Genomic DNA, 11,111 nt, shown 5'->3' with positions numbered 1-11,111 from the left:
AGAATTTATTTGTATGAAAATTATTAACTAAGTATGTTTGGTTAATTTAGTTTTCAATTTAGAAATTATTATATTTGTCTATTTTTTAATGGTGAATAAATGAGAAATAGTGAACTGACTGAAAAATAAAAATCACGTCTTTCCAAAAAAAATATTTTCCTTATTTTTGAGGAAAATATGAAGCCTCACATGACTAAAAGTTAAAAAATATTTTCATGAAAAAAATGTTAATCAAACATCCAAAGAATAGGGATTTGGATGAAAAATGACATATTTCATAAAACAAATCAAACATACTCTAATATTTTTTTTGATGGAAAATAGAAGTATAAATTACCGTCTTCTAGCCTTTTTTTCTTGGTGTATAAGAAATGAATAAAAGATGGAGTAATGATATTTAGCATCACTGGTAGTACAACATCAATTTAGGTGGAATTAAAAGTTTGTTTGAGCCTTTTTTTTTTTTTTCAAAAAATGCATTTTACAATAGTTTTATGAAGGATAAAGTGTGATTAAAAAATAAGTAAAAGTTTAGGGTTTGTGTGAAATGTTATTTTATTGATTTCAAAAAATGCATTTTACAATAGTGTTAAGGATAATGTGTCATTATAAAATAAGTAAAAGTTTAGGATTTGTGTGTAATGTTATTTTATTGAAAAATGTGTAGTTGAAATGAGATCAAATCACTATTCAGTAATGTATTTTGATTAAAAATGAGGTTTAACCAAGGCTAAGTGTCATTAAATAAATTGCACAATTAAATAAATCATATAAATTTACTTTTAAATGAACCTATCACATAATGTCAATAAACTGGTGCTCTAACACTACTAATGCTAGATAGCATTATTCTAAAAAGATGTGATTTCAAAAATTATGTGGTTTTCTCCTTTTATTTCGTGTCACATGAAGTAACTACATTAACGGCCAATTTGACAATTATTATTGAAGAAAAAAGAGTTTTGAAAAGTGAATTTTAACAAAATGTAAGTTAAAAAGTAAAGAAAAGTTTTTGATTTACGTATATAATATTTTATTGTATAAATGTGTGTTGGAAAATGATCCTGTAACAAGCACCAAATGCGAAGAGCCTAAGTTCAAAATGACTGAATTTGATTGAAGGCTGTCAATTGATGTCGAATAAAGGGTCAAATTAACAAAATCTGAAGTAACCTCGCTAAGACTCGAGTCTTGAGTTTCGAAGCACAAGCAACATTATTTTCATTCACGTGCATTTCATGCGCTAAGGATGTTGTATGTGCTATTCACGGTATAGAAGAACCGAACTCCAATTCAGATAAATATGAGTATATATGAACATAGAACTTAGGGCACAATCATTATTAATGATTGTGGTTACATTTTTTTCTAGTAAAAAAGAAAGTAACAATCGGATAATGAAAATTGACTTGAACTATTTTAGTTTTAGGTATAAGATATTACTACTTTTCTTGATACTTTTTCTCAAGGGCGGACTCAGATCTTTAATATTGTGGGGTCAAAATTTTAAAAATAATTTTTTAATAAATAACATAATATCAATGCAAATAAATTTATATGTATTTTGACACTTTGAAAACGTCGTATAATTACATCATTATTAATATTATTAAATAAATTTTGCTACTTGTTTACTTTTGTTTATCATTTTATTGGCAAATGTTGAGCTAACATTGAGTAAATTAAATTGAATATAGAAATTAAATGAATTGAAATAAAATTCAAGTTCAGTTCAGGAAGTTAATAAAATTCAAATTTAAAGTAAATATAATTCGAAAGTAATTCAAATTGCATTTAATCCGTAACGATCCTAAAAAAATTACGTCATATTTCATGTAAGACTTCCAAATAAAACGATATAAATTATATTGAAAAATTTATTGTACAAAAATAATAATTAATTGAATTTTTTAAAAGAAAAAACGAGTTAGACGTCTTTTTTGAGGCGTACGTTTGATATATATTTAACTAGATATCCGTTTGGACCATTCGATATGAAAACGATGTAGTTTTCGAAACAAACTTTTACATGACATAGACAATTTGTGAATTCAAATAGTACATGATTGCAAACAAATTTTTAAAGTTAAGATATTATCGAAATTCTCAAAATATTAGTTTTATATGCTCTACTTTAACATGTCATAACTTTTGTTATAGTTGACCACTTCGCATGTCATTAATGAGTGAAAAACTAAGTCATGAACACTTTGAAATGGTATTAAGAATGTAATATTTTGACTCAATTTGGCATCCTGACGAGTATATCAAAGTATATTGTAAAAAAAAAAAAATACAGGGGCAAAATTTTGTGGGGGTCATTTGATCCCACATGACCCCATGTGGGTCCGCCCCTGCTTTTTTCAGTTATGAGCTCAGCTTTATCATATATTATTCCATTTCTTTTTGAATAAAAAATATGGTCAGAAATTCATTATAGAGTCATTCGGGAAAAAAAAAGTTCATTGTTGATCAACTTCTTAATTCATAATTGGGTAATTGGCACAAAACGTCCTTACCTTTCAAGTCTATTGTGGAAAACGTCCCTACCTTTCATTTTTTGGCATTTTTGCCCTCATTTCAACCTTTCTTTGCACTGGACGTCCTTCCATCCATATTCCGTCAGTTTTTCCGTTAATTAAAGGGTAATTGGCACAAAACGTCCCTACCTTTCATTTTTTGGCATTTTTGCCCTCATTTCAACCTTTCTTTGCACTGGACGTCCTTCCATCCATATTCCGTCAGTTTTTCCGTTAATTAAAGGGTAATTGGCACAAAACGTCCCTACCTTTCAAGTCTATTTTGGAAAACGTCCCTATCTTTCATTTTTTGGCATTTTTGCCCTCATTTCAACCTTTCTTTGCGCTGGACGTCCTTCCGTCCATATTCCTTCAACTTTTCCGTTAATTAAATACAAAAATACCTTTTTCTTTCCATAAACAAGGGTAAAATTGTCCTCACCCACTTCACCCCTTTTTCCCACCATCAACTTAGTCCATAAGTAACAGTAGCAGCAACATGAATTTGAAAATACTTTAAATGATTAAGTTAAATAAAGAAAAAATATCGTGAACACATTATATTTCACAATTCCACAACTACTGTTGCTGTCATCTTGTGTCACTGAAAAATTTTAGAAAGACATATTAAATGGGTAGTCAATTTATATTCCCAACAGGCCAGGAAACAAGAGTTAACTGTACACTGCGTTTACAAGGAGTCAAATTATACGTTTATTATGGAAATGATATCATGCCCACCAAGGGCGGACATAATTCAGGCTTTGTCTGCACTGAACTTTGGGCCACTCAGCCCACTTAAGCTATAAAATTAATTAATTAATTAATTAAATTAAATTCTTAAAGGGAAAAATTCATATTTAAGGTGTATTCTTTACACCATTTCAAAAGCCAGGTAAGAAGTTTGAAAATTCAAAATTCAGGTTTGTATTTAATTAATTAAAATTATTTATTAAATAAATATATTAAAGTCACAGTTAAATAATTAATGGTCACATATTTTACAAATTTATTTATCAGTCACATATCATTAAAGTAATTGGTCACAGATTATTTCGAGGTCACAAATCGAAAATTTTATAAGTCACAAATTATCAAATTTTAAGGTCACAGACGAAATCGTTGAGGTCACATATTATTGTTTTAGTCACAGATCGTCAAATTTTAAGGTCACAAACCAAATCATTGAGGTCACAGATTATTGTTTTAGTCACAGATCGTCACGGATCGTCAAATTTTAAGGTCCCAGACCAAACTTTATGGTCACCCCTTCCATCGATCCCATCCAGCACCAATCTTGGTCACAACCACCACCAGCCAATCGTCGATTGCACTGTACCACCGCAACACCACACCTGATCTTGATCCAATTCCACCACAGCACACCAAAAAGAACCATTATCACCGTCTGAACCAGGCCATCACCACCGCCAAATTCACCACCAACACCGTCACCGTCAACAATACGGAGATCACCACACTGCACAACACCACAACCGCCATCCAGCAGAAAACCTCAAACCCAACACCCCCACCAACTCCACCACGTCGTCGCCACCAGATCCACTAGTTCACCACCATCCCCGTTTGCCGCCATCACCAAGCCACACAACAACCACCACACCACACCACAACCACCACCAAACACACCACCCACGGGCCATGACATAACAAAAATCCCCAAACCCCCAAACACACCACCCACGTGTTTACCAGCAAAACTACAGATCCGCATGCGAGGCGTCGACGCTGGAGTTGCACGAAGCGCCGATTGCTCCTTCAATCGACATTTTGGCAATTGGCAGCACAGCGCTTACACCCCGACGCTACCAGCTGAGAATTACAGCAACCTCCACTGACAACCACCACCAACACACCCCGACGCCGCAAGCTGAAAACTACAGCAACCTTCATCGAACAATACTACCACACCCCAAAGCTGCCAGTTGAAACCACAGCCTCCATCGACCACCACCACAAGCAGCCTCCACCACTACCACACCCGATCCGCCACTGCGGCGACTGCACCAGAGAGGGGCGGTGATTGGCGATTAGATGGAATAAAGTTATAGAGAGAGAGAGAGAGAACAAAAGGGATGAAAATACTAGGGTTTGGGAATTCAATTTCAATATTTAATATTTTATTATTATATCAATACCTGATATTTGAATTATGAATCTTGGTCCCTGATGTTTGAATTGTGATGTTCAAAGACCTGGAATTATGTAATTTTCCCATTCTTAAAGGCATAATTGTGTTAAACTGGTGGTTGGGTGCTGGCAATTCTTGAAACAGCTAAACTGTATGGTATGTAATCTAAAGAGAGATCCCACCAGTGGCCCTGAGCTTCTTCTGCTATATTTATTGATTTTTTTTGCAGGTCCCCTCACCTGCAACCTACAACCCACGCAGTTGAATTTGGAACCCAGCACTTCCAGTTAATACAAAATCTCAACACTGATTCTCAATTGGTGGTACCTTTTGGAGGCATTCGCACCTACTTTTTCATCTGTCTAACCGGAGAAATGAAGAAAATTAGGTTACCTTACAACTTCAATAAAGAGAAGATCGTTATTATTTTTAATCTTTACTAATATCATCCATACTAAATACCCACAATGGGCCATAGTAATAATGCCCACATGCTGATGTGACGTTGTTACGTCAGCGGGTCAAACCTTTTTTTGTTTTTCTGAAAAGTCAAAAACATACTTATTAATCACTAATGGTGATATCACGCGGGCAATTATTATCCTACCCACAGTCACGAAGTCTGCTCTGGTTGTAATTAATTGAAGACTAAGATAAAATTCGACGCAAAAATGTTAACCTGAATTCGAGAGCTTTGCCGGCTGTAATACCATCTTACATTTAACTAGGCAAAAGAGACAAATAAGAGAACAATAAACAAAATCTGAAGCAAATTGGCAAGTTTGATCCCCTGCTGTGTCTTTTTTGCCACATATTAAAAGCTCCAAAAAAAATAAAAATAAAAATATTCCTACTGCTGGAGGCTACCAAATTAAACTATATTTACTTCATTGTTACTGTCTCCTCTCAAATTTATTTGCTAATTTAGATTACTCTATATATATGGTGTGGTCCGGAGATTACTTTCGTACCAAAAATTTTCTTCAATCTCTAAGTTTTTCCAAGCAATTTTCTCTAATTCCATCAGCTTTCTTGCCTGTTCTTGAAACAAAATATGGAAACCTTAAACTCCTCGAACATCATAAGTCAAATGGCAGCATTGGATCTGTCAACAGTTGGATACTTGATTGTGGGATTGCTTACGGTTTATATTACTCACTGGATTTACAAATGGAGGAATCCCAAATGCAATGGAGTTCTTCCTCCAGGTTCCATGGGGCTCCCTCTTATCGGCGAAACGATTCAGTTAGTCATTCCAAATGCCTCTTTGGACCTTCCACCATTCATCAAAAAGAGAATGAAAAGGTAAAGAAAATGTTTAAGCTGTTAGAAATCAACAAACTTATTTATTTAAATTATATCTTCAACACGTCACCCCACCTGACACATGCACGATTTTCATAAATGGGTGGTTAAGAGACTTGAACTCGAGAACTATTTCGGGCTCTGATGTCAAAGCTACGTCTCCTCATCTAAAAGCTTAATAAGAAGGGAGAAAAACTTATTTATTTAACTTACATTGATCTGAAAACATTAATAATATTCTTTTGGATGTCGGGAATGATTTAGTTTTTACGAGTTAAACTACCCGTGTATGGATTAGGTATGGACCTATTTTTCGAACAAATGTAGCAGGCAGGCCAGTGATAATAACAGCAGATCCTGAATTCAATCATTTTCTTCTTCGACAAGACGGAAAATTAGTCGACACATGGTCAATGGACACATTTGCCGAAGTATTTGATCAAGCCAGCCAGTCATCGCGAAAATATACACGACACTTGACTTTAAATCACTTTGGCGTGGAAGCTCTCAGGGAGAAACTCCTCCCTCAAATGGAAGATATGGTTCGAACAACTCTTTCGAATTGGTCGAGTCAAGAATCCGTTGAAGTCAAAAGTGCTTCTGTTACAGTAAGTATCACTTATTTCCTATGGATTTTGGATTATTTATAAATACATAACAACATAGCAGATTAAAGTGAAATACGATCATAAATTAATTTTCCATGACAGATGGCTATTGATTACGCGGCGAGGCAAATATATAGTGGTAATCTTGAGAATGCACCACTCAAGATAAGTGATTTGTTCAGGGACTTGGTCGATGGTCTAATGTCGTTTCCCATTAATATCCCTGGTACCGCGCATCACAGATGCCTACAGGTACGTGTACACATTTATATCATCCAGAGATTAGTCTAAAAATGACGAGAAAATGGTTTGTTCTCACTAAGAAAAAATTTTCAGACGCACAAGAAAGTACGAGAAATGATGAAGGACATCGTGAAAACTAGGCTCGAAGAGCCTGAGAGGCAATATGGAGATATGCTTGATCATATGATCGAAGATATGAAAAAGGAGTCGTTCTTAGACGAGGATTTCATCGTACAATTGATGTTTGGACTGTTCTTTGTCACTTCTGATTCCATTTCTACCACTCTAGCATTAGCTTTCAAGTTACTTGCTGAACATCCCTTGGTTTTGGAGGAATTAACTGTAAGTATATACCTATATATGAACTGTCTTTATGTCCCGATTTTATTCAGTTTATAGCCATTAATCAATGTCCATTCTCCAGGCTGAACACGAGGCGATCCTCAAGAAACGAGAAAAATCAGAATCCCATCTCACATGGAATGACTATAAATCTATGACCTTTACTCTTCAGGTCCATACATGTACAACATTTTTGAAGCAATACTGAAGGAGACTAGACAATACAATTCATTACTGTATTTTGCCGTCTGATGTCTGCTCTGACACACGTGTCTAATGAAAAACTGCATATATGTAGGTTATAAATGAAGTTCTAAGGCTCGGAAATATAGCACCTGGATTCTTTCGTCGAGCTTTACAAGATATTCCAGTAAATGGTACATATATATAATCATAGAAACTGAAAAGATAGGCATTTTCACGTAATGTGTTCAATTACAACGAAATTAAATAACAATACATAAAATATTTTCTTGCAGGATATACAATTCCTTCAGGATGGGTGATTATGATTGCCACTGCTGGCCTTCATCTTAACTCCAACCAATTTGAGGATCCGCTTAAATTCAATCCATGGCGCTGGAAGGTGTGCAAAGTTTATATTCTTTGTAACGATTACTTCTGAGTTCCACATTACTCGTCAAAATCCTTGTGGCCTTATAAGCATATTGATCGAGCACCCTTCCCTTATAAACCGATTTTTACAGTGACGGAAATAACAGATTTTTCGCTCTAATTAAACAGGAACTTCAACCATCTGTCATAGCTAAATGTTTTATGCCATTTGGATCTGGTATGAAGCAATGTGCTGGTGCAGAATATAGTAGGGTGCTGCTGGCAACTTTTATACACGTCCTCACCACAAAGTACAGGTACTTCTTCCGTTTTGCATCATATTTAAGGGATTTCTTCGTTGAACAAGCAAGGTCACTTGCAACTGCTTAAGAGTTATAAGAACAATTAGATCTAACCATGTTCATTAATATCTGTGCAGATGGGCTATTGTCAAGGGAGGAAAAATTGTTCGTTCACCGATCATAAGATTTCCAGACGGATTTCACTACAAGATCATAGAAAAAACTAACTGATCATTGGATATTCATCTTGATTCTTGAATCAAATAAAGTAAAGTTCTAAGTTGAAAATAAAGGCTAGATGAAAAGTTTTAGTCGGTTTCTGTTCGAAATATGCAAGTTTATGCAGTTTGAGATGTAGACATTTACATTTCTTGTAAAATAAATTTCTAGAAAAGTTTCTGCATATTTTTGAAGGAAAACTTGCTAAGAGAACCCAACAAGAGACGGGTGAAAACCAAGAGAAAAATAGAAAAATAAACGAAAAATGGAAACTGCAAAAATAATTTAAAAACGTTCACGGTGGGACTCGAACCCACAATCTCCCGCTCCGGAGGCGAGCGCCTTATCCATTAGGCCACGCGAACTCATATCGCTTTACTTTCAGCTTTTATATTATTATAATGTATAAATAACGAACTAATTGTTTCAAATTCCTTAATTGTACTAAATTGTGTGAATCAACTAACACTTAAGCCATTTGTACAGAATTTGGCCAAATTACTCTTATCTGTGAGACCCACCATGAATAAAAAAAATTGTCAGAAAACACCCCCACCCACCCCCTATGTGTGTGTTCTGGCAAACTTATATGAAGTCTGCATGTACACACAACATCCTCCATCAACTAAACAATTAATCAACGCATGAACACAATTGTATGTTTCTTTGTTGGAAAGGTCCGTTGAGTTATTAAAATAAATTTTACATAAATGTGAGAGTCATTTATTATGGATTAAATACAATCTTTTATCTACACTTCCATATTTGGCACGTGATTAAAATATTAACCTTTTTTCGTCAAATCATTTTAATTTATGCATTTTGTAAAACTCACAAGTATTATATGTTTATTCATCATTCATTTCTATCTATACTTATATAATTTAAATCCAACTATAAACAAATTTCAAATATTAAGTTGTGAAATAGCCAAGTAACAACTCCAAATAATATTTAAAAATTAGATATTTTTATTTCGAGTTGTTAACATAGTAATTAGAACTGGTTCGAATCGATCAAAAGGTTGAAATCATCAATCGGGCATAGAGCCAAGCCAATTTGCATATTTTGACCAGGTCAAGAATCAATAATTATCGTAAAAAATTATTAGAGCAAGTTGATTTCAATTAAAACTCAAATGTTGGTCTAGCTCGAATCGATCCATTATTACCACACTTTATACACCTAAAATATAAAGGGAAAATCATCCCAAATCCTGCATATAAATTATACTATTCAAAAGTAATGTTGTTTAAGGCTACCAAGTCAACCAACCTAATTTTAGTAATAATGAATCCTGAAGTGTATTACATTTAGCTGGGGACTTTTATTATTCTTAAATAAGATCCTCTTTCGGAGTGGGTATATATATGTTTACAAGACTGTACACACACAACCCGTTCAGTTAGAATGTATGAGTTATTTTCCCTTACGTAGTTTGAAATCATTATAGCAAAATGGGGTTGTATTGTTTTCCTATTCTAAATAAGATGTTACTTATATTTATATGATTTATTATAGGGAATAAAATCAATAAGTACAATAATAATTTGGTATAAGAGCACTTAGGTTTTTTTTTTTTTTGAGCTCATGTTGTCCTTTGCCAAAAATCACCAAGATTTTCGAATTGATCCCAAAATTAAAGATAACAGTATTTTTCATGTGCCCATAAAGTCATCAATAAGTAGAAGAAAACTAGCATAATAAACCAAAACAACTTTTTAAATACCAAGTGAAAATCTTAACATCAAAAGATTAAAATTTCTCAGGCTGTGATCTCCTTCTTAAGCTTTGCAAGCTCCTGCCTAACAACACCAGCTTTCTTGATTTTAGCCAACATTAGCTTGAACCTATCAAAATCGTTCAGTGAGGCCCTTCTCTTCTGCACAATCAGCTTCCTTCCCCATGAACTGTTTTCCCACTTGTTTTTCACATCAGCAGCCTCCATTGCAGCAATAAGAGTCTTCTTCTTTGGAACCCTTTTGATGTCAATCTTGATGTCGGTAAGTTGCAGCCTCTTAAAATTCATTTGGCTCCGCACCATGTCTGGGGCATCAACAAGAGCCCGATTCTGATCGATGACGTCAACGATAACGACAAGCTTCCCATGGTCCTTGCCGTAGTTAACAAGAGCACTTAGGTTTCGATACTATGGCTTCTAAATTAGGGTTTCGAATTTATTCCTAAATAAAAACTTTAAATTCAATTTCATCAAGAACCCTGAACCTAACCTACATACGACTGACCCTTTATTTGTCAATTCAAGACTTTCGGCAACAACAAAACTTTTAGGGAGAAGACCTCTCCCCAAACTAGCATTGCGACAAGATCTAAGAGGCTTTACAACTTCTTTGACACGGTCTAGGAGGATTTGCGACATCTTCGGCACGGTCTAGGAGGCTACGAGACTTCTACAACATGGTCTAAGCTACGTCATTACTGCTTCATGACCCCTACTGTGTGTGAAGCCTTTCATGTCATCGTTGACTTCCCATTTTAACAACCCAAGATCTGGACTCTCCTCTATTGTGCGTAACAATCCTGATGTGCTACACACTTTCTCTTGGTTGACTTGGTGGCCTTAGGTTGTTGTTCGGAGGGTGTTCTTGCTAAAGTGATATGTACAAATAGTAATAATTTTAGAGTTTAGTAGTTGTGTATTTTTTCGAAATATAAAATTATTTGACGATTTAAACCTGGGCAAATTATGTAATATACTCTGTTATTTATCATTGTGCCACTTGAACTTTTATTTACTAAAATTATCAGTGATATATATTTTAATTTATAGAAATTTAAATTTTTATTTGTCTTCACTTTTTTGGGTACTCATAACTTTTATTTATTTTAAAAAGTTTTACAAGTT

General features: G+C 34.3%; 2 protein-coding genes and 1 non-coding gene across 3 annotated transcripts; 1 reads left to right on the top strand and 2 right to left on the bottom strand.

The window, feature by feature from the left end:
- Positions 1–5,761: 5,761 nt before the first annotated feature.
- LOC111406727 (cytochrome P450 87A3-like) lies at positions 5,762–8,257 on the top strand. The gene is made up of 9 exons (XM_023036107.1): positions 5,762–5,976; positions 6,275–6,584; positions 6,687–6,836; positions 6,921–7,169; positions 7,252–7,341; positions 7,468–7,546; positions 7,649–7,768; positions 7,924–8,041; positions 8,164–8,257. Exons 1-9 carry the CDS (start codon positions 5,762–5,764, stop codon positions 8,255–8,257), a joined length of 1,425 nt encoding a protein of 474 aa, XP_022891875.1.
- Positions 8,258–8,537: 280 nt separating this feature from the next.
- On the bottom strand, positions 8,538–8,610 carry TRNAR-CCG. Its single transcript has one exon. It is a non-coding gene; the product is annotated as a tRNA-Arg (tRNA).
- Positions 8,611–9,838: 1,228 nt separating this feature from the next.
- On the bottom strand, positions 9,839–10,625 carry LOC111406726 (60S ribosomal protein L14-2-like). Its single transcript, XM_023036106.1, has 2 exons — positions 10,485–10,625; positions 9,839–10,394 (listed from the first exon to the last, which is right to left on the bottom strand). Exons 1-2 carry the CDS (start codon positions 10,623–10,625, stop codon positions 10,011–10,013), a joined length of 525 nt encoding a protein of 174 aa, XP_022891874.1. The 3' UTR covers positions 9,839–10,010.
- Between the last annotated feature and the right edge of the window lie 486 nt (positions 10,626–11,111).

The sequence above is a fragment of the Olea europaea genome, chromosome 12, assembly GCF_002742605.1.
Source record: "Olea europaea var. sylvestris chromosome 12, O_europaea_v1, whole genome shotgun sequence".
Taxonomy (NCBI): domain Eukaryota; kingdom Viridiplantae; phylum Streptophyta; class Magnoliopsida; order Lamiales; family Oleaceae; genus Olea; species Olea europaea.
This window is presented reverse-complemented; position numbering and strand designations above follow the sequence as displayed.